The sequence below is a fragment of the Argopecten irradians genome, chromosome 4 (assembly GCF_041381155.1).
Source record: "Argopecten irradians isolate NY chromosome 4, Ai_NY, whole genome shotgun sequence".
Taxonomy (NCBI): Eukaryota; Metazoa; Mollusca; class Bivalvia; order Pectinida; family Pectinidae; genus Argopecten; species Argopecten irradians.
The window spans coordinates 36,937,024-36,962,574 of record NC_091137.1 but is presented as its reverse complement, the minus strand read 5'-3'; the positions used below and the strand labels follow the sequence as shown (position 1 = coordinate 36,962,574).

General features: G+C 34.5%; 1 protein-coding gene across 1 annotated transcript; it reads right to left on the bottom strand.

Annotated features, from left to right (window-relative positions):
• Nucleotides 1-350: 350 nt before the first annotated feature.
• On the bottom strand, nucleotides 351-25,439 carry LOC138321528 (uncharacterized protein C05D11.1-like). The gene is made up of 22 exons (XM_069265276.1): nucleotides 25,130-25,439; nucleotides 22,543-22,625; nucleotides 21,824-21,982; nucleotides 17,275-17,484; nucleotides 16,571-16,693; nucleotides 15,909-16,049; nucleotides 15,173-15,283; nucleotides 14,679-14,770; nucleotides 14,068-14,239; nucleotides 13,127-13,237; nucleotides 12,569-12,712; nucleotides 12,217-12,399; nucleotides 11,563-11,665; nucleotides 11,279-11,415; nucleotides 10,783-10,963; nucleotides 9,794-9,879; nucleotides 9,025-9,176; nucleotides 6,498-6,734; nucleotides 5,163-5,256; nucleotides 4,280-4,440; nucleotides 3,214-3,366; nucleotides 351-1,465 (listed from the first exon to the last, which is right to left on the bottom strand). The coding sequence occupies exons 1-22, from the start codon at nucleotides 25,272-25,274 to the stop codon at nucleotides 1,405-1,407; spliced, it is 3,039 nt and encodes a 1,012-aa protein (XP_069121377.1). The 5' UTR covers nucleotides 25,275-25,439; the 3' UTR covers nucleotides 351-1,404.
• Between the last annotated feature and the right edge of the window lie 112 nt (nucleotides 25,440-25,551).

Below are 25,551 nucleotides of genomic sequence, written 5' to 3'. Positions count from 1 at the left end.
AATTGTAGAAACATGCAGTATTGTAACTGGACAGGGAAGAATGTAACAGTTTGTCATATGTACTCTTTCCGAGATATAGCGGTAGCAAACTTCAACTATCAAAATCCAAAATGGCAACCTCTCTGCCATCTTAACTGATTTGTCCCAAAATGCAATACAATACGATGCATGCACAATTAAGGTGCAATAATTAAAGATGGCTGTTCTGTCGGCCATTTCTAGTCTTTGTAAGCTTCATACATTGCGTTGATCTTGGCTTATAAAATAATTAACACAGCAGCTGTACCAAAAAGGAAAAATGTAAATTATCTCCCTTTGCAGGACTGTTTACTTACTGATAAAAGAAACAAAGAAGCTTCTAAATTAGTACATGATGTGCTTTATTTAGAACAATGAGTTTCTCATTTAAATCATAAATAGTACAGTTAAGAAATTCCTGCAACAAACCTACAGTTTCTTAAACAAAACAAATTTCAAATATTTGCAGACATGAAATTAAAATAAACATGTATATGTGTATAAAAAGTAGCACTTATATTGCATATTATGTAATTTCATCAACCTTGTTCAACTGCATACCCAGCTAAATGTGTATATTTCTTGCTTCTCCAGTTCATGTCTAGGTTAGTGACATGACCTACTTCAACACATGATCTTTTTGATAAGAAAATAAAGTAGTGATACTATACCATTCAGTCTGTTATGTATGCACTTCTATTGGTTTTGTGATTAAGTCAACTACATTTATACATGTAAATACATCAAAATTAAACCATATTATAAGTATTGTATTTCATAGGCTAATAACCATTACAGATTTTACCTACAACAGACTAGTTTGACATCCAAAACAGCAAAGACAGGAATAGTTCATGTTTTATGGTTAACTTGTATATTCCTGAAGACACTTTAGGCTCTTCTTAATCAAAGACTAGACCAGTCCATTATGAAATTTCATGGGTAAAATAGAGACGTTTGATACCAGGCATCATACAACCGAAAGTAAAGAAAAACTAAAAAGTGCATTGTACAACATCTCCATATTCGGAAACTGCCATGAAACTTTTCTACAAGTTCTTTCAACCAAAGACTTCCATTTACAACCAACTTCAGTTTATTCATAAATTACAACCAAGCACACAATGTCTAACGTTTTCAACCACAGTCAGTAGCAGTTCATACTCCTCTGGCTGATGTAGCACACATTACCTGTTTTATAAAGATTTATTGTTTTAAAGAAATCTCAATCTATGTTATACAATGTCAACTTTGCTTTACATCTTTCAAAATTTGATCATTTACAATGAAAATATCCATATTATAGGAGTAAGGTGTTGTTTCTTGGTCACTGACCATCAAAACAGTAACAGGGGTGGTATTGTTTCCATGTGACACTGTCCTGTTTCAATAATCACATAAAAATCCCTGCTCTAAGGATGGCAGCACCTTTAGGTTCAGTCCCATTCTGAAGTGAGAAAAAAAAAACCAATAGGTGTAAGTCTTCTGAAACTCTACACATGAATGACTATTGTTTTTAACCATTTTCATCAATCTTATTTCTTAATCTATCTCATAATTTTTTTTTTTTCAAAAATACTCCCCCCACCGTTACAATCTTTTCAAACATACCTTACTCTTTTTCCCCGTAACAAAGTCCCCTTAACCAATTTAATTAAAACTTGACCACTCCAATATGATGTTCAATGACATGCTCCTACATAAGATCCAACAACTCCCTATTTGGCATCATCCCTAACCTAATCAGTGTGTAAGTAAATCTTAGGTGTGGTTGATTCTCTCAAAAGTCTGAATGGCTACTAGAACATCCCGAATAGTTCTGATTCTAGGCCAGAGGCATGCTGTGGTGACCCCAATAGAGAGTTGTTAGATCTTGTATTGGACCATATTATAGAGTATCGTAGTGGAGAGTTATATAAACTGAAGAATGGACAGTATTGAAGCCAGATAAAAAGTAACTGGGTATAATAAAGTAACTTTTGCATGCAATTTACATTTACGAATTACTACAGCTTTAAAACTATAGAAAGTAAAAAAAAACAAGAGGCCTATGGGCCTTAACGGTCACCTGAGTAAAGATATAGAATGAAACAATATAAACACTATATACTGGCCCTTGATATCGGTCAGTGATTTTACAAATTTGATTTTTAATCTATGAAGAGTATTTGCTTCCATCAAACCTGTGAGCTCAGAAATGTTTTGAAATTTTAGTCATTTTGAACCTGTTTTGTCCCGCCCCTCTGGTCCTCCAGGGGGTCAGCGAGGACTGATATGTATATTAAATTTCTATATCTCAGGCTAATAATTAACTCTAATCAAGTTTGACTCATTTCTTAGCAAAATATGTTAATGAATGTGTTCTTCCTATATCAACTAAAGAAAACTTGACCTCTCCCAAGGGGGGAACGCGAGACCCAGTATGATATGATTCACAATTTTATAAAAAACCTTAAGACCTTTCCATCTACAAAGAGTATTTGATTCTACCATTTCCAGAATTTCAGAAGAAGATTTTTGAAGTTTTAGCCTATTTGACCCTGCCCATAAGGCCCCTGGGGGTCAGTCATGGAAAAATTGTTAATGAGATTCAAAGGCCATCTCATACTGATAATTCTGATAACATTTGAATTATTTCCTATTACAAAAAGACCAAAAAAATGCTCAAAAAATTTGTTTTCCCTATATAAAATTATAGTAAACTTAACCCCCTTCGCAGGGGAAACACGAGACCCAAGGGTCATATCATTCACAATTTTTTTAAAGGACCTTAAGACCTTTCTATCTATGAAGAGTATTTGATTCTATCACAACTGTGAGTGGAGAAGAATTTTGAAATTTTAGTAAATTTTACCCCATTCTGGCCCCACGCACAGCCCCTGGGGGTGGGGACCATTTAATTCACAATTTTGATTGGTCTTATGCCTTAGAAGGTTTGTACAAAATTTCATTGGAAATTGCTTCAGCCGTTTTGGAGAAGAAGTCGAAAATGTAAAAAAATGTTAATTGTCGCATGACGGACAAAAGGCGATTAGAATAGGTCACCATGAGACTTCATCTCAGGTGACATAAAAATATAATTGATGAGTCACTGAAAGTTGTTTGGTGATCTATTTCTCTGGCTTTTCCTGATTTTCCCTCCAAAGCCTGGTACATTTTCAAACAACCATTGATCTCATGGTCATATTTACTCACCGACTCATCTCCTTGGTCACCTCATCCACTTTGGTGGGGTGACAACAGACACTAGTTCTAGCCTTGGTAACATCAAACAGTGGGGACATATACTTAGGTCCAACTCGCTGGACGTCGGTTACAGTTACCTTGGCAACCTTGGCTAACAGATCCCTAAGAATGATAAATTAATTCACTATTTTGATTGATAAAAACTAAGAAGACATGTACAGATGTATATATGTGAATACAGTGAAATCCACCATTAGATAACATGATAGGGTGGACTAAAACTTTCCTTCATAGCTGGTATCATACCAAGATTGCATCCTCAACATCAAAGTATCTGATACAAATTTGATATAACACCGTCCCTCATTAAAGAAAATATTTACTCAACATATTAAGAACAAAAAAAGAAATTTACTAAAGTTTTATCTTCTCCTTTTAGCCTTTATCTCTTTATTATACAGGACAATAATTAATTTTTCTTTGTTTTCATACCAAATCTGGCTTTCTGATTGGCCAATATTTTTTTTGAATACCACTATGAAAAAAAATCCGAGAATGGCGCGAAACCCCAACGTTATCGGGACGTCACAATAGAGACATTGACGTTGCGTATTGATTCGGAAAAAAGAATCCCTTGAAAAACCACTATAATGTTACATTTAAATATACTTCATTTTATCAAATAGAGTATAAAATTAATTATAAGTATTGATGTTACTATTTTTTAATTTTATCGGGGTATGAAAAAAAAATTGTTTGCAAACTTTTGTGAGATTCCGCTACGCGGATTCACACAGTTTGCAAAAAAATTTTTTTTCATACCCCCGATAAAATTAAAAGTTAGTGACATCAATGCTTAAGTGTAGCAGGTTTAATTTACACAGTGATAAGGTCACCTTCTAGCTTCGAGCAAGGGTGAATTTCCCTTTAGCTTAGTTGATAGAGTGGCAGACTGCCAACTTTGCTCAAACCCGTGACCCTGGAGTTACTGCTCTGCCGCTCTACAGACTGAGCTAAAGGAAATTCCCTCTAATATGAAAGGATTCTCCAATCCTAATGTTTGAGGTCCACTTACTTGTTATAAGACAGACTGATCCCCTTGAAGTAGGACAACAGAGAAACCTGTGATACATCAGAAATTGTTTTCTCCTCCTCGATAATCTCAAATATCAGACTACTTCTAGCTGACTCTAGTTCCACTGTGGAGAATGGGGTCTCTCCGTTTACGTAGCCCATCTGTAACGGAAATAGTAACATGCTGTAATTTTAGCGCAATACTGTGTCCAAACACCAACTTTCTTTTTTTTTTTAATTTTCTTTGAATTCTGTTTTTTAATTAAATAAGGTAAATTCGCAATAGTTATAGATATCATTTATCTATTTCGATGATATTGAAAAATATTTCAATTCAGTTTGTGAATCCACGAAAATTTATGTCCACAAATTTGTTTTGAAAATTGAAATAGAGTTTATTTACAGTAATGCAATAATGAATTTGAATAGTCGCATTGCTTTCTATCGAAGATTGGTAGAAAAGACACTAGCACACTCATATCTTACTGCAAGTTTTAAACAGTTAATATGGTAACATCTAAATTAGGATGTTTATAGAATTTTAAATTTCAATTTTGAATAAAATGACAGTTTTATCAATTTTTCTCCAAATTTCAATTTTATTACTTTTACTACCACAGGTGGTAGGCTAGTTCCTGTAACTTGGAAATAAAAGATTTGAAAGTTCGGCCAATATACAGTATTAAGGACATGTGTATTGGCCGAACTTTCAAATCTTTTATTTCTGAGTCACAGGAACTAGCCTACCACCTGTGATTACTGCTACCTGAATGGCAAAAATTTGTAGGAATATTTTAGCTGATTTTTTTTTTCATTAAAATTATTTTATAATAAGCATGGAGAATGAAAATAGCATGAGGACTTAAAACCTGTGTGATGCGTACCACAATGTTTCTGCCTTCCTTGTAAGCCTCTGTAATGTTGGTAGATCTAGCCAGGAGGAACTTCAACAGTCCTTTCTCAGCATCAACGCTTATACTGCAAACAAATCAATGATTTCTTGTAAGATATAAATCTGAATGTCAAAAGTCCAGTATACATGGTACTAAAATGAGCGAATGAACTTGAACTAAAAGTTCACTATTTCCAAGCACACATTTACATTTCCGTGTTTTCATTGCTATACAACCTTATAAATTGCAAATTTATTTACACTTGCGTAAAGGCAGTAGTTGCCGCACAAGAAAACACACATCGGAACACTGACTCGCGTAAGTAGTATGAATGCGCATCCGCTTAGGCCTATTGTATCTGTATGACAAATCTTCAATATACTGAATGTATGAATGTAATGTAAATCTTTAATTATATATCAGCAAATAAATTTACTTAACAAATATTGTATAAATGGGATGACATTATTTTGCATATTATTGATATTTATATATCTCTGACGCGCTGCCAAAAATGCCGCATGCAATGCTACCACTTTTGAGTCAAAAATCTACCTCCGATGAAAAAAGCTAAAGTTAATGTGGAACTATATTTTGTGTACTCTCTGAATTTGACATTTTCCGCCAAATTGAAGCAAGCTGTTCCGGATTCTATCAAATAACCAGCTGTTTCAACAATCATATACCATTGAAAAAACAGAGTTTTATTTTATTTGAATACTTAATTTTTAATGAAATTGTCGGTCGAAATATAAATATAAGGAATGATTGTTATTGTTTGTTGTGTACTGGTGTGTAAACTGCATTTTTTGTACAGATATTTCAACATGACGGGCTAACACGCGTCATTTAAAATATCTGTGAAAAAAATGCAATTTACACACCAGTAAACAACAAACAATAAAAATCATTTCTTAACTTAGTGTAAGTCATGTCAAATGACAATAACTGGAAAAAGCAAAACAATTATGGGAACTAAAACATATACATGTACACACATATAATATCAGATAACCCAAAAATTATTATAAATGTTATACATTTCCTTCTGATGTTTTATGGGCTTTTTCATTTTTCATTTAATACCATGTTAATCTTACTTTGAATACTCAGAGAGATAATTTTCAATAAATGAGAAAAAAACAAAATACAAAAAATACACTAAGTTTTGAAATAGATATTGCAGTAAGAACACTTGATTGATGTATGATTCTACAAAAGAGCCATTCTGTTTCAGTGAGGTATATCATAACAAAGACACACTGAGCAGAGAGAGATAGGATAAATTTTGTATCTTTATTAAGTCTACAGCATCACACTACATACCCATAGTGATAGGAGAGTCCGAGGCCTCGAATCTGACGCCACAAAGGACCTTCGCACTGTGTCATATACTGTATGAAGACCATAACCGCCGGGAGATCGTCATCCATAAAGGACGTGATGCTGGGGACAACTTGTATGAGGTACGACGACTCTACTGATCCCACTCCGATGATCACACTTGTCTCCGGACTCTCATCGTACCCAAGATTATACTCGTATGTTTGCTTCATACAGGATCTGTAACAAAGGTCAAGGTCAGACAGGTATATAATATGACTGAAGGCAACGCCTTAAAGGGTGCAGCCAGATGTTTGAGTAACCATATATACAAATTGACAGAATTTTTACAATACGACAAAAGTGAATGTTGTCATACAATGTAGTATGAAGTCCGCAACCTGACAACAGATAAACTTGACAGAAAGTTTTTTCTTGAAATTAACAATAAATTTCAAAATGTGCAAGATGATATTCATTGAAAATATGTCTATATACAGTACATGTCTACAAAAATTCCTGGTTTCTTCACACAGCCTTTATCCTGAGATCCAGCCCTTGTAAGAGGCGTATCAACCGTACATCATAGTATGAATCCGCTGGTTTACCAAGGTGCTTGGATGGATTATGCTTTTTTAACCATTCAAGTGCTGATTGTACAGTATATCTTCGTACATTAAACTAGATACTGGTATCTTGAGTTGCCAACCAAACTTGTTTATCACTGCAGTTCAGTATGTTTCTTGTGTGTGTATGTCATGGTGAAGAGAACCATAATCCTTAAAGAAATATGTTCACAAATCATGAGACTAATGTCATTTGAGTGATTGAAATTCCCATGCATTAATACCTGACACACGAAAAGAAACAATTCACCTGGTACATCAACTACCCGATGAGGTGGTTTACATGGTTTGTGATTCGTCAGATTAACATCACCTTCTTTGGAATAAACATGATCATTTACGTTCATTTTCTCCTGCATGGTTGGATAAATTCGATTTGTTTGTATTAACACTTCAGCCGAGGATTTTGATCAATGGTAAACTGAAAGTGCATTAAAAAGATCTGTAAGATCAGATGAGTAACTGTTATGAGAAACTGTACTAAAATGAGCCAAATAACTATGGTTGTGCTTGATATTTGTTTCATCGAATTTCGCGAAATCTTTAAAATGGGAAAAATAATCAGATCATGGTTAATTAAGTTTTCAGTGGGCAGTGATGAACGTTTTGGAGATAAACTTGACTCTCTAATCACAAACTTGTGTTTAGAAAACATTACTAGTCTACTCAAAATCTTGATTACAAGCTGAATAGCGTACAGCACAAGACTGGTGTAGCAGACAACACGAATGTCAGATGTTTTGCCACAAAATTGGCTGTTGAGTCGACATGTCCCCGAAGTTTCGCCCAATAGCTAATTAATATTCTACATTCAAAATTAAGTTTGATTCGAATTTTATTAATCGATTCATTTTGTTATTTAAATAATACAAATGCATTAATTGAAATTAACACACTGTAGTTTACTATTCACAATTTTGGTATTAGGTTGAAACGTCAAGTTTGTTTTTATGTTGGGGACTAAGTGTCGTTAGCGAGGCGAAAGTCTGTTTTTCTTCCAAATCACTTGAATGCTTGCACTGAGTTTGCACTTGAATAGCACTGAGTTTCTGCCGGATGAAGATTATGTTCATCGCCTCATAAAAGTGTTTGAACCGCTCGATTATATAATGAGATGACTTCAAAGCATCGCAATCACGCTGATGGGATTTTTTACAGTGGGTAAATAATAGCGGCTGCAAACTGAAGCTGTCAGTTTGTAGGATTGAACTTGGAAGATTGTTTTATTTATTATATTTTCTTGTATGTGTTGCCTTAGAAGTGCTACACACTTTGTGCCCTGTGGGCATGAAGAGCCTCGCCATTATAAACTTTATTTATTTTACATTGATTGCAAAACAAGTTATACAACTTATACATTTCCAAGTTTTACTGTAGTGGTAATGAGCTTGAAATCAAATCCGCATATATATGTATTTAGGCTTTTGGCTTAATGAACATATAGATTTAAAATTGATGGTGCTTGAACTTGCAAAATTTGTTGGGAGAGCCCTAGGAGTTTTAACAACTAAATTCATCAGTGAAGGAGGGCTATCATATAATGTTTTCTCTAAATTGTATAAATCACTTGTAGAGCCCATTTTAATGTACTGTTCCACTATATGAGGCCAAAGCGAACACAGGCTTATCAATAATATACAAAACAGAGCCAGGAGACTATATCTTGGTGTTTCAAGGAATACCTCTAAAATCGGCAAGCGGGGGGATATGAGATACCTGCCATCAAAACCTTCTATATAAATTTATTACATATATATAGACCAGGTTTGAGGTTAACATGTAGTATGTTGAACCAAAATATATTGTGTGAGGGCATAAAAAACCCTGAAGACATTATAGACATAAACAACGGATATAATGCTAATTCTAATCACAACAACATAATATTGTACATGTATACTTACGTCATTGGTTGGTCTATGACATCACTGGGTACAAACTGTATCCATGGTGACTGAGGGGAGGCGGGAAGTGTTTCAACATTAGCTGACAGGTGTATTCTCATATTACCTGGTCTTGTTATAGTCTGTTTCAATAGCTCTATATCTTTCAACACCTGAAAAGATAATTCCCCAGTGTATAGTTTAATTAAGCATTAAAATATCTTCCTATGGCATCTATGGTCTAGATAGCACATTATGACATGATTGCCTGCAAAGTTCTGGCATCTCTAGATCTATAGACCATATATATGCCATAGGAAGATAGATTAATGCTTATATTTACTTTATCAATTCATTTTAGGGTTTTTGAATTTACATTATTTAAGTTAGACCAGGATAACCGCTTATCAACGACAATTTTATCCACAAGATGGAACAGCCATTTTGACGGTGATCAGTTGACGTCAATAGAACCATTTTTGTTGATAAATTATGGTAAGATCAATCTGTATTTTAATATCTTATTTTATATTTTATATAAAGTTTTCAGACAAGCCTTGACAAAGCCCTCACAGGCCTAGTTTTATATATTTCAACACCTGAAAATACAGATATACATTTCTTGCTAAAAGCATACAGAGTATACTGAGGAAATAGTTACAATGTACTTTGCAAGTTACAGGCAGCTGATGATGTGACGCTGTAAAACCAGTTGTTATTCTGACTACAGTAAGTTAGCCACAGAACTCTACCATACAAACTGATTCCAACCACCACTATAATTTATTACCTGGTCTGGGTCAGTTTCTAGTTGTTTCAGGATGTTCTTTAAAAACTTTTCCTGTCTCAGCATACTGGTAACAGTCACATTACAATCTACAACAAAACAATGATGCAGTGTCAACTCATTCACCCCCAAAATTTTATAATGGACTGGTCTAGTCTTTGATTTAGAAGAGCCTAAATGTGTATCCAGGGATGAATGAGTTAATCGTGTCAGTAATGTCATTATTGGATGGCATTAAAACATGGTCTATACACTGTTGCAGTACATTTATATCTTTCTACTTAGTCATTTTTGAATATATGTTTTTAATAATATTGCCCAAAAAGCCATTGCCACTTGGAGTCAAAGGCCACAGTACCTTTCTGTATCACTCTACATATCAACTTGATGTAACCCTGGTGGAGTACTAGCTGTAATATTATATAACTCTCTGCTACAGAAAACTTCCCTACAGCTCCATCGATTGAGGGTCAGACTTGTAACCCAGAGGTTCTAAGTTCTATCCCTAACAGAGGCAGTGATAATGTTTTCATGAAGTGTTACAATTATTCTATACGCTTGGTTGCGATATCTTTACCAATTAAAAATAGTTAAGGTCTGAACATACAAATCAATATCCATAATCCTCAATATTTCAGGGGTTACTACTACTGCCATATTATCCACTACTTGAATATGCAATAGCAAAACTGAAAGCATTTCAGGAGAGAAAATTGAAAAATCACTGGCCTACAGAGTCTCCCTTTAAAGATTATGTAGAGTGACGCCGTGCGCCTAGCTTCAAAACCATACAGTCAATCATTGTACACTTATTAAGATCCAGACATAAAGAAAAAATATTTCTTCCTCTAAAGGAGAGGAATAATTTATTGTGCCAAACAGGTTAAGGAAAGGTGATATTTTCCTATTCTAATCTGTTGTAAGTACCTTTGTGGTCCACCATGTGCCCAATAACAGTACGAACAACTTTGATCCCCCTTTGCGTTTGTTACCTTTGTGGTACACCATGTCTCCGATAAGAGTACGGACGACTTTGATCCCTTTGCGTTTGTTGCTGGCTACGTCACTAGCTAGTCTCTGGGCAACAATCTTCAGTCGATCCACTGTGAACTTTGATCTGTACAACAGTTCCTTCATCCACTGAATGCCCTTCTCATATTTGTCTTTCTCCAACTGAATATGAAACATTGAGTGATTTTACATCAAAGACTTAACACACTATGTTAACTAACTTTTTGGAAATAACATTTATTTTGGGAATATTTTGTATCATGAGTTAATATTTCAAAACATTTCATTAACTAGATGATTTCCCTTCCCCCGCCTGCCATTATGAAAGGACACCGTAGCTATGAATTCAATATAGTTTATGATGTATAACCGTTTTGTATTCAGTGGGTCATAAGGGATTAGTTAAATAATGGTTCTTTAAGATTTTTTGGGGGTGCATGTAGACTTTATTTAGCTCCTGTATAATAGATACCTTACCTGTAGTTGGAAGTGGACCACCTGTGGATAAGGTCCACATGAGAATGTTCCTCCTGAGCCTGTTACTCCTAAGCCTCCGCCGTAACTCAATGTGTCTGACTCCAGCTGTTTGATTATCTCCTCATGGGAAACAAGTTCTGGACAAAAAAATATTAATATATATTTATATATATATATATACACCAGACAAATCATCAGTCTTCTTATAATACCATTTATAGAAGTTACTTTTTTATAGAAGACACTGTAACACTAAGCCAAATATCTCCCAGAAGTAGATTTACCTCCATCTCTCATAATCGGGCTCTCAAACATAACCTGGCACATCAGCGGTAGGTACATTCTCAGATTCCTCGGTACACTACTGGAGTCAAGCAGGGCATCTATCTTTATAAACAGATGTTTTAACTTAGTAACAATACTGTAATGTTTACTGTAAAAAAAGATATGATGTACAATAACTGGTGATATTTAATCAATACTTTGAGTACAAGACACACTGTCTAACAGAGTTAAACCCATGATATGGGTAGAAAGTCTAGTGATAAGAGGTGCAGGAGATAGAACCAGAAAAGTTTATGTAATGAAGTATGGATGAACAGACAAATTATTAAGTATTTCAATCTGCAGTGACACCTATTTACGTGTACTACCCTTTTAATTAATTCCTGCTTATTTAGTTCCACAACTGTGAGTTTGGGGCGATCATTTTAAAGGAAATTAACACAAAATATTCAAATGAAAATAGAAAAATATTTGGAAAGATGCATGTAATATTATATTTTTCGTTTGTTATTTCACCAAAAAAATGATGCCAAAAGGATTTTTTCACCTTAAATGCTGTGTGGTCTGATTGGTTGAAAAATATCACCTGTATTTTCACCATAAAACATTATACTAGGTATTTAACTAAGAAAAAAATCATAAATTTCACGTACCTGGACAAAATTTGTTTTCATGTCATCAAGCTGAAATCTAAAAGGTACTTTATCCAAGGGGAACTTTGAATTTGCATTTGCTTTTTTTGGGTCAAGGTTGGAAGACGCATTGATGTGGTGAAAGTGTATACTAGCGACGTCTGGTACTGAAACTTGGGTCAGAACATCTTCAGGAGCCTCAATCTGAAACAATTTAATAATGTAACTCCAAATTATTCCAATAATTTTTCCCAAAGAAACAGTTACAAGCTAAATACTGTAAAATTAAAATTTGCACAATTTTTCCCAAACAAACAATTACACGCTGAAAACTAAACACATTTTGTAACAAGAAGTCAATAAAATGGCGCACCTCATTTTCCTCTGTTGCTTTCTCTAGTCTTTCTCCGAGTTTCTTCAGGGCATCTTCCCCTAACACTTCCTGTTGCTTAGTGACTCTGTCTTTCTCCTTCTGTCCAGATTCTTCCATGAAAGTTTTACTAGGAATCCCTTCAACCTATTAATGTATATATATCAAACATCTCATAACACGCTAGCGCTTATTATGAAGATTGTCTGAAAAGCTCTGGCATCTATATAGACCATAGATACCATAGCAAGATAGTTTAATGCTTAAGTAAAGATCATCGACCTGTACAGAAGTAGGTATTGTCTGTTACTTTTACAGATTCAAAATAATTATGAACGTTTTTAAAGTCCGATTATCCCTATCTGTCTTTTTTTCATGATTAGAAGAATGTTGAAAAACGTGGAACCAAACTTAAGCAAAGTTTCTTCGATCACAATATATGCTACAGTGAAATTGCAAGTGAAAGAAAATTTGCCTACTGTATGTGCAGTATCAAAGTACAGAAGAAAATAATGAAATCCTTATTAGAGTTACTTCAGAGATAAATAAAATTGATCTTACCACAACTTGTACATCATTAAGGAAGTACTTGGCCATCAGACCTTTCCAGAAGTCTTCTTTCTCCGCCTTCATCTTCTTATATTGTGTGACAACATTAACACGTGTGTCTGTCTGTCAACATTCAACAAAGGTTCAGAAAACAGTATCATCAGTCGAATAAAAAAAGTACTGACCATCTAGTACTGTATCTCATATGCGGAAAATCTCTGGAGACCTCTGGTTTGATTTTCTCAAACAGGACATTTTCACCAACACCAATCATTTATAATTAATAACAAGAGATCCCCGAGGGATATTGGCAGCAACCAAAGAAAAATTTGAGACAGATAACTTTATTACTTCCTGAGAAATAGTGGTAACAATCTCCAAGTATCAAAATACAAGATGGAGGCCTGTCGGCCTTCTTGCTCAACGTTAAGTCCCAAAATGTAATATGCAAAACTAAGGCCCTTGGGGAACTTAGATATGAAATTTGAGACAGATCTCTTCAGCACTTTCTGAGAAAAGTGGTAACAAACAACTTCAACTATCAAAATCCAAGATAGTAGCCTGTCAGACATCTTTTTGACCAATTGGTTCCAAAGCACAATATGCACAACTAGGGGAACCTACATATGAAATTTGAGATAGATCCCTTCAGTGCTTTCTGTAAAATAGTGATAACAAACTTTAACTATCCAAATCCAAGATGGCTGTTTGGAAGCCATCTTTTTTGACCAATCGGTATATTGCGATATACCTCTCGGCTAGAGAGAATTTCTCTTTAGGTTGATCGCTTAAGCGCAAAAGTTCTGGAGTTTGATAACTGGCAGAGGCAGTGATTAAATTTATGTAAAATCCTGCACACTGTTACACATATAGAACAGATGAATTCTCAGGTCCTTTGCAATTTGTTACTAAAAAGTTTTATTGTATAATGTGTCACACAGAACTCTACTTACGTCTGCTTTGTCTTGGCTGTAGAGGAAATCTCCGATGATAATGAAAGACATAGCATCATGTGGGGAGTCTTCTATACGTCGTAGCGACTCCAGAATCTTACGGTGGACTATACTGTCTATCCGTGACATGTCTAATGAGGCTTGATGTGTGGCTTTCAGCACCTCGTTAACTCTGACACACAAAGAGCAATTCAACTTAAATAAAGATTTAATAAAATAATTTGAATCAAGAATCAGAATTGCTTTTTTATTCAATTATACTGCAAAATATGTATCATCTAGACATTATATGCATCTTCGAAAAATACCTCTGGAAAATGATAGTCTCTGGGCAAATTCAGGTCAAAATTTCATATGCTGGTCATAGTTCCATACTTTTTATAAGTATTACTTTCCCTGGAAGAACTAATAACCAAAGATTGTGTTTGTGTGACTAGTAGTGATCAAGGTGACATTGAGCCCCAATAAGTTAAAGTTATCTATTACAGTAAAACAGACTTTCAAATGAATTTAGGTCAAATGTAGGTCACAATGACCTACTATTGATTTTGTACATAGCACTAGGATGGACAATGTCAAACTTTAGCCCCCACATAATATACTGTACTTACTTTTGTTTTACCTCTGTTAGTTTTGATGTGGTCACATTAGTGAAATTGAAGTATATTAATGTTTCAGAATTCTCAATGACGCTTGCTGAAACCTGAAAATTTTTTTTTTTAAAAATGGCAGCAATCAACAAGAGGAAATGACATACAAATTTGTATTACCCATAATTGGAAACAACTAATCTATTCTAACTCTAATTAGACACATCATATATTGCCTTACATAAAGCCTTATACAATTTGTAAGTGTTTTACTTTATACAATTTGTAAGTAATCAGAATTATGTCTGAATTTAATGTTGACCTATATTACAGACAATTGTAAATTACCTTGACCTATATCACAAATCGCTATACCTGACCTTTACCTATATAACACAGCTGTTTTCTGACATAGAGAGCTGTATCTCACCACCACCTACATGTATATAATGACCTTGACCTATATAACAAACAATAATACATGACCTTGACCTATATTACAGAGAGATGAGTACCTGACTACAGTAAGGCTCCTCGATTTCCACCAGTTCCTTCTGTAGTGGAGAGATGGCCGAGTCTGAGAGGTACTCCTGGAGTATGTGTAGTGCATTCATTATATACTGGTCCTGTTACAAAACACAAACATCAGTAAGTAAATATAATAAGCAATTATAATAATATTTGTCAGTGATTTTCACGATGATAAAATTTCCGCAATTTTGCAGGATACTGTTGTAGTTACTGATAAATTAAACCAGCTAAATAAGAAGTCATGGAAAAAATGTATATACTATGACAGAAAAATCCATTAATTTTTTGTTAGTTAAAATTAAAAAATTCAAATTTTCCCATAACAAGAACTCCATGGAATTGGATGTGTCGCCTGCACAGCAGTTTAAAACATCACAATAAAATAGTAATTATACATAATTTGGTTGAAATCAGATAATAAATACAAAAGTTATTGAGCGGAAACTAAGAAATTTTTTGTTTTGACGATTTTAAAGTCATTAACTCTTGCAAATATTAACAGATTTTGACCAGTATCAAACCCACTAAAGATCTTGTTGATTTAAAAAAATACACAAAATTTGATTGAAATCAAGACAATAATCAATAAAGTTATCACATAGAAAACTTTTCCCGGACGCTGCCGATACTGCATAGTGATTCCTATATGTTGCCCTTACGATGCAGACGACACAAAAATTGTGACAACAGCAACATGGTAAATACTTGAAGTAATTTTACCTTGACATTTGGGCCTCGCCAGGCCATGTTTACAATACCATGTGTCTCCTCATCAGCAGCATAAGGAATACTCAAGAGGACTGGCTTCTCTAGGGGAGGAACTTCAGTCATCCAGGGGCGAGTGAAGCTCGGACGATCTCCCTGTCATTTTAAAGGGAAACAGGTGAAACTTTAGAACAGTTGCATTAAGATCTGAACAGCCTTAATCAGCCAAATCAAAGACTGTGAACCACTGTATAATTGCGAATACAATGATTTCATTATTTTCAACATATTCATGAATATATAAATTCACGAAGAGGGCTTTTACTGACAATCGTACATTCACATAATCATACGTTTTATTCCCGAAAATCTGAACTTGCATTCAAGCTCTTTCACGAAATTAAGCAAAAATTTGTATCTTGTGAAAACAACGTGGTTTATTGTACCAAGAGTAGACTGGCAACCAGATCCTAAGTTGTTGATAAGACTTTTTCAGCAGAGTTCTTCACTAGATTATCTCCCCCTAGTTAGAAATTTAGAATCATGTAGACATGGAGTAGAGACAAAAATAATCAAGCCAAATTTTAATGGGTTTTTTTTTCAATATTGTAGAGACTGGTAGCCAGTCTATACTCTTTACCAAGAGATGAATCTATGAATTTTCATTAGATTAGTACCTTTGAGATAATCTTTTTCTCTATAGGTCGCAGTGCTTGGAACACTTCCTCGGCTGAAACTTGGCCCGTAATGATCAGACAGAGATTCTCGGGACGGTAAAACTCGCGATGATAATCACACACCTACACAAACATCACCAGATAAAATATACATGTACAACAGACTTCATGACTGAGAAAACAAAGATGTCCAATAAAATTTTATCTCATTCACCCCTGAAGATACCTTTAGACTCTTCTGAAACACAGAATACACTAGTCTATCATGAAATTTCAGGGGTGAATAAGTTAGTCTCATAGCAAATTGAAAAAGTTTTCCTTTCATTTCCATACCAAGAAAAAGATCTTAAATTTCTCTGTGGATATACATGCACAAATATCTCCTACATGCATGAGAGTAGTTGCCAGGTACTGACTGTTGGTTGGTTGTTTTTCTCCAGGTACTCCATGTACTTTCCTCCTGCTAAGTTATATTACTTGTTTCGCAATTGATGTAAGATAAGTGAAGTTTATATTATATTTCCTCTGCCTATAAACCTGACACGTCTTTTAATGAACTAGACTGTTAATAAGACGTTAAACTAATCAAACCAAATTAAAACACACTTGTCACTAACTCTGATCATTAAAGAACCTACAAAATAATTTCAGTCAGGGCATTATGAAACAGCTCCCAAACGTATCGAATGTGTATGATAACCCACCTTTTGATGAGAGGTGCTGTCACGAAGGTTTGCCATGATTCCACCAGTTTCCGATTTGTACCCACAATGCCCTGGGTACATGGCCCGTATCATTTCTAGATGACAGCGACTTTCTCCAGTATTCTCCCGAGCTTGCATCTCACAGTACACAACTCCAGCGTTCTCTCCTTCACCGTTAATGTGGTGAACCTCCGTCACATAACCCGACTCCTGGAAAAAATACCAAAAAGTTACCTCCCCTTAGATCTCAGTAGGAGATAACAAATAATTACCTCCCCTTTGACCACAGTAGCAGTTAACAAATAATTACCTCCCCTTAGACCTCAGTAGCAGTTAACAAATAATTACCTCCCCTTAGACCTCAGTAGCAGTAAACAAATAATTACCTCCCTTTAGACCCATGTAGGACTTTACAATCAATTACCTCCCTTTACACCTCAGCAGATGATAACAAATAATCCCTTAGACATCAGTCACATAAGCCTGACTCATAAGGAAATAGGAAACAATTATCTCCCTTTAAATATCAACACATAGCCAGACTCTTAAAGAAAAGAACCAACAAAACCTTCCCATACAATACTTTATATCAACATCAAATGGTTACCTCTCCTTACTTTAATCCATTATATATAAATATAAAAAAATTACCTCCCCTTATTAAATTATACATGTATCATAATAACTCCTTCCCCTTAGAGATCTGCCGTCATCAATATCAACTAATTACCTCCCCTTAGAGATCTGCCGTCATCAATATCAACTAATTACCTCCCCTTAGAGATCTGCCGTCATCAATATCAACTAATTACCTCCCCTTAGATATCTGCCGTCATCAATATCAACTAATTACCTCCCATTAGAGATCTGCCGTCATCAATATCAACTAATTACCTCCCTTAGAGATCTGCCGTCATCAATATCAACTAATTACTCCCTTAGAGATCTAATTACGCCCCACTTAGAGATCTGCCGTCATCAATATCAACTAATTACGTAACCTCCCATCACCTTAGAGATATTCCGTCATCAATATCAACTAATATTACCTTAATAACCCCTTAGAGATCTGTTGTCATCATTATCAACTAATTACCTCCCTTTAGAGATATGCCATCATCAATATCAAATACTTACTTACCTCCCTTTAAACCTCCATCATACCTAACAATGACATATGTAAATAGATAAACTATTTCAAACAACCGAAAAATGCAACACTATTTTGATTTTTCTGTATATTTTATATGTACTATTTTCTTTTATTTCAGTAATTATTTTACTTTATTGCCACTTCATTTCTTAATACGTGTCATAGCTCTACATATAACAGATATACTAATGGTCAGTAAGTTCCATGTATTTATTTATCTGGGGCCAGTTGTTCAAAGGTCTATTAAAAGTTAATCGAGGATTAAACCTTCATTAAACTGCATTAACTTGATGACGTTATTTCCAGAAAATATGATGTTGCACAAACGTCCATTAAAGATAACGGAGCATAAAGCTCTTATAAAGCGTTATTAAAATCTACGATATTTAATGGACCTATGGGGCTCCTTTAAACCACAATTAAATGCTAATTTGTGTGGTAAAACTTTTGTATAAACTCTTTTAGCAGAGTTCGGTTATCAAATTCACAAAGACGGTAAAAACAATGTCCAATCAGAGCATTTATATGTTTGAGGACATGTTGAGAAATGAAACTGGAAGAAGCAGAATTAGAAAGTGAACTTGCCAGGTTGTTGGATGTACATGTATGTATGTTTCCAATAAATCTACATGTACATATATGATAATCAACTTCTACATGTTCTTTATGGATACATTTTGAAAAAATGGCTTTACAGTGAAAACTAGTCATCATGTTAGAGACTTTTACACCTTCTTATTAATAACAGAAACAACAATATCAAGCAAATGAAATACATATTTCAATCAAACAAATGTCAAAGGGCATATATATGTAGCTCTGAATAAGTAGTAAATACACACTGTGATGAATAAAAAAAGGTGAATTAATTAATAGCAAATCAAATACGATCAAACAAGTGTACAATAATTGTCGACAATTGGAAAATCTGCCAAAGAACACATTGTAGTGCAGCTGACTTCGGAATTAGTGTGAGTTAGCTTGATAACTGTATGTTGATTCGGGGAGCAATCGGCTATGACTTTAATGAGACCCTTGATATTAAAAAGTTTCAGAAACCTCTATATCGAATTTCTGTTATAAACGAATTATTTACCTTCCTCTGGTCCCAAGTCCTGATTGGTAATTAGATTTGAAGAAAGATTATTTTTAAGTATAGATGAAAATTGAACTCCGTGCTCCGCTTTTTCTACAACATTTACATATGGAAGTTAACGAATATTAATGTAACCAGTGAGGTTCCCTGCCAAAAATATAAATCGTTCTTGACTTTTTAGAATATCACTTTATACAACGTCAACGTAATGTTGTAGACCACAACCAATCCCCATGACACAAACCATAATATACATGAGGCTGTATTATCTGTAGATAAGTTACTGGTACAAGGACAATACTGTCACATCACTCCGCTAATTACATTTTAAACAATTTGACCTCATATATTGGTTCCGCTTCTTAATCATTTTAGTTCTTTATATACATACTGTATTCGACGTAATTGGCGCCCCTATTTGTTTGTCTGTTTGTTTGTTTGCTTGCTTGTTTGTTTGATTAAATTAACGTCCTATCAACAGCTAAGATCATGTAAGGATGACCTCCCATATATGAAGTGCGTGGTGCGTGTTTTGGGAGACTGTGGTTTATTCGTGTTGTATAGTGGAATTCTTGGCCTTTTTATAGTATTATATCACTGAAGCATGCCGCCGAAGATATACTGGACGGGTGAACCAGTCGTACCCACTCCCTTAATGCTGAAGTTATATAAATAAATGCCCCCGTCCATCCCCATAAATTTAAGACGATGTTTTACAAACTGTGATGATGCTTACAGGCATCGTAATTCCATATTACATGAACTTGTGAGTCTTCCACATGTGAATCATTACCTACTAATGCGTAATCAAAAGGAAAGAAGGCATATGTATGTTTACTGTGACAGATTAATGTGCCATGAGTGTGTGGAAAGAGTAAAAATTCTCTGACTTTTTATGTTAGAGTTTTTTGTCCACAACTTACATTTTCATTACCTAAAAAGCGCCCCCTTTAATCTTTGTTATAATTTACAAGTATGAAGAAGGATGGAGCATCAACACCAAAGATTCCATGAATTTGTGGGTATTTATTAGTTTACATGTTCCGGATGGCTAGGCCAACCGTCATCAGAACAAATTTACAACAGCATTTCCATTTGTTATAATTTGTAAGTGCACTGGGCGCTAATTATGGTGGATATGGTAATTAATAAATAGTTATTCTGTAGTTGATGTCTATTTTTATGTGATTTTAGTTATCACACCACTGAGGTTAATTATATAACCAATGACCAACACAAAGGGAAAGATACAACCTTTGTATTAGACTACCTTCATCAAAGAAATCCCTTTGGCCAAAGTATAAATTATAGCAATGTCATTATGTAATTTAACCTTTTGGTCCATTGGGCCATTTGGAATTATCAAAATCCAGCATTTCCCCCTTTAAATCATTGTCCATATACCACAATTATAAACCAAAATTATTGCAGAAATAAATGTCAGTTTGTGACAGATTAACAGTATTTCAAAAAACACTTGCACCAAAACCTTAACCTGCCTACTTCGGCCAATGGGGCCTTTGAAATTCTCCAAATCCAGCATTGCCCTTCTTTAAATGCTTGTCCCATACTTATCACAACAATTTTAATCTACAGAATATTGTAGAAATCAATGTCAGTTGTTTTAAGAATAGCAGTATATATTACAAAACACAACCGAAACCTTAACATGGGATTTCCAACGCCGACACTACATGTAAACACCAAAGTGATTCCGTAAGCTCTGAGAGGCGAGCTAACAATGTAATGGGGACATTATATAGTTGCCATGGTTATATTTTGTAGTTTGTAAATCATTTATTTTAACTTATGTACAAAGATGAAAATGGTATAAGTGATATAATCGCATTATAAACCTACAACGAGAGTAAATCTGAAAACACTGCTGCTTTTTCACCAATTCGTCATTTTTTGACCTTTTATTTGACCTTCATGATAGGAATGATTTTTACAGAAACAAATATCATAACAAAGTTTAATCTATCTTTATTGTAAAATTGCAAGTATACAAGTAAATAATGTATACATATAAATACTTGTCCGAGAAAGAATAAGTTTATTACCCACCCCCCTTAATCTACAGTGCTTATTCTGCGAGGCATACATATGTCTTAGAAAAACTGATATTTTTCAATTTTCCCCTTTTGGGATGTATTTTGGGAATTTTTAATACATCATTTACTACATATCAAGGAGTAAGAAAAATGCATAGTTGCTTCTTTGTTGCAATTAGTTTGAGGTTCAGCTATTTTTTAGGCTAGATTGACTTGGTCTATACATAGAGAAATACTTTTCCATACTGTGATTGTTGGGTAGAGAATGTGGTCGAGATAGAAGGGGAGCAGCTTGAAGAAACCTTCACTGCCCGCATTGGTCATAGTGTAACAGGTATGGTCAGTGTCTGTCCAGGCATTCGTACCCGAGGCCAAACATCTGTTAGCCAATAGATCAAGCACTCCCTGTAAAAATACGATAGTAAGATGTCAAATGAGTCAGTCTCTGACATGAAGTCCTGTGAGAAAATGTTGGAAATATGAAAGGATTTTACCATTATAATTTAAAAGCCATTATGTCATCAATGGAATGAACAATGAATGTAAGCTTCAAAATTTTATAATTTGTTTCTTTAACACATACAGTATTTGACATAAACTGCAAGGGCACTTTAAAAAATGAAAATAAAACCATAGTTCAATTAATCAGATACAGAAACCTCGACAGTTTTCATATTATCAGTCTGCATTTAATTTGAGATACCTATAGTGAAATTTAGGTCTCAAAAAGGGAGTGGTCGAGTGGTGTTTTTAGAGATGAAGGCACTTATTGGGTGAATAAGGTTAAACTTACACATTAAATGTAAGCTTTTAGTGTTACTGTAGCAGGATTGGACAGGGTCAATATATGACTAGTCCAGGGATGGATATAGCAGCAGTGATAGTCATCCCTGGAATATCAAGAATGCAGGTTCAATCCATGATTTTGATAAGTTACATGTACAGAGTAGATGATTCCTTATTACCTTATAGGGGTAGTCTTCACTTCCAAGAAAGATAAGGTGCTCCAGAGTATGGGGAAGGCCATCATCGTCATGGGCTTCAGTAGCTGAAGTTGCAAAAAAATCTTTCACATTATCTTGAATTAATTTACATTATCTCATAAATTTATATTGTCTCTTGAATTAACATTATCTCTTGAATTTATATTATCTCTTGAATTTACATTATCTCTTGAATTTATTGCAACCCTGCATGGTCAATACTAGCGACAATAAGGCTAATTTCTTCAACAGAATAAAACCTGAATGACATAATTTGTCTTGCTTTTCCAACCAAAACTGAATGTATTTTCTTAAAGATGCTCCACCACCAACAGAGCCTCAATGATACTCATTATTTGAACAATAACTGATGTTTAATAATCGGGTATATATATGTCTAATTAACACAAAAAATTATTCCTTTTGCTTTTGGTGTATGGTCAATCAGTACTTCATTCCATATAGGATATAGTGCCACAGAATGTATTCGGGATGCAATTAACTATTTTTAATATTTTTATCTTTAAAAATTAGAAAGTCATACTTTTCAATAGTGGTAATGGTTTGAAGTAAATAACTTCTGGTATTAAATGGTGTAAAGTAAGTAACTTTTGTAACTGAAGAAAAATACCAATTTGTTTGTTCCTGTTTTTGATAGAGTAAAATTACCATTTGTCAGCGGTGAAGCATCTTTAATAAAATGAGTACTAGTATATATTATTAATGATTCAGAACATGACTTAAAGTTTTAATTTTTGTCCCTTATATTAAATATGATCAATTCAAATTTCATTGTCAGCACCATTACATAACAATAATTGGCCTTTTTCCAGTTGCGCAGTTTTATGTAGTTCCCAGTAGATTATCTTGTTATGCAAAACTGTCATGGCAGTTTCCTTTTTTTGTTTGTTTATTTTTACGTCCTATTAACAGCCAGGGTCATGTAAGGACGTGCCAGGTTTGTTGGTGGAGGAAAGCCGGAGTACCCGGAGAAAAACCACCGACCAGCGGTCAGTACCTGGCAACTGCCCCACATGGGATTCGAACCCGCATCCCAGAGGTGGAGGGCTTGTGGTAATATGTCGGGACATCTTAACCACTCGGCCACCGCGGCCCCCATGGCAGGTATTTTTCATATATACTGTATATATATGTTTGTGTTACATAATTAATAACTGAGAAAATGTCAAACTCCTTTAACTAACCATTATGACAAAGCCTTAGTCAATATACTGTGGAAAATGTTTGCAGGGCTTAATGGATAGTAATCATCAAAATGTATTGGAAAAGGAACCATGACATGTAGCCCGAGATACCGCGGTTCACCGGTATATTGGGGTATTGCAATGCACCACCAAAAAATATTGTACCGCGATACAGTCTACCTGTACCGGTTTTTTACGATATATTTTCTTAGTATCATAATTTCATTAATTTGATATAATTAAAACGTCCTGTCATTAAAACAAAACCAGCAAGTTGTATTTGTTTTCCTTTCCGATAATATTAAGCCATGTGGGTATCCCTTTCGTTTTAATTCGATTCAGATGTCGGTCAAATGTTTGTAACTAACGTGTATAATGTTCAAATGATTCAAACATTTGCATGACGTTGAATATAAACAATATGACATTAGGCTTAAAGTTTCTGAAGTATTATCAAGCTGATTCGCTCCATCAATCAACAATACCGGAATATCTAATTCTCTAAACACATTTAAGGCCCGGTGAATACATGGCTGCAGGGATTTTGCCAGCTTTTTCAGGCTTCATCGTCCGCCGCCATTTTCGATTTCCTACACGTGTCAAAACAACACTGCAAGCCGGTCAGCCCTTTGAAGTTTAATCACGATCGTAAGCTTATTTTGCCAGGACAATTGTACGTAAATTTGTTCATCATTTAGGTTCAAAAGTGTAAATATTTGCAGACACTATCATGTTTAGTTATTGCATTATTAGGTTACGATCGTCTGTAACAGTTAGCCTAGCGTTTTCACAAACAGACTCGTATTTTTTTTAAAACAAGAACACATTTGAACATTTTTGTTACTCAACAACATGGTTCAAATCGATGTAAAACTACATAACATAGCACTGTATGTTTGTATAATGTAAAGGGTGTTTTTATTATGGAATATATACAAAATAGACAACACATATGTTAAGTTCAAAATATTGCAATACATATCACAATACAGTAACGTTGTGTATCGCAATATATCGTGGTACGCTTCTGCTGTATCGCGGCAGCCCTAACATGTAGCCTGAGATACTCTGGCCTTGGCACCAGACGTAGACACTATGACTAATAGATGTCCGATGTGACTATCTGTCATAATGTCTAAGTCTGAGGACAGGGTCAGAGTATATATCTGGCTAGCTGGTATGTTAGTACTCCAACAATGTTAGAGGTATAGCACGACGAGACACTTTTGATCATTACGTCGTGTCTAACATCAGAAGTTTCTCAATATCGTGATCTAATATTATTGGATTAGTATGTTAGAAGCGAAAATAAGTCAGTTATAAAAAATCATAAATGAAAGTAAAATGCCACAAACTAATGTTACCCAAACAAAAATATCCGTTAACTAATGGCCCCTCGACTTGGGCAATAAATACAGATATGCCAGTATTCTTAGATCTATATTTTGAAACAGGAATGTTGCCGTCAGCAGTAACATCATAGAGGAACTCAAATCCAGTTTCACCCATGCTTCTTGTTTAGGTTGTTGTACTATTTGCCGGTAAAGGGAGATCACTCCAAGGAAAAAAGGAGACCATCTCAAAACCAAATTTAGGAATGTTGTGTTTTTTAAATAATTGATGATCAATTGATAAATAGACAAATCAGTTCATAATAATAAATATGTCATCAAAATAGTTTAATATAAAAATTAGAATTGGAATATCAAAACATAGCATATATATAATACATAGAAATAATTTTGATATGACCTTTTATCAAAAATGTCCAACTAGTTCCGGTTTA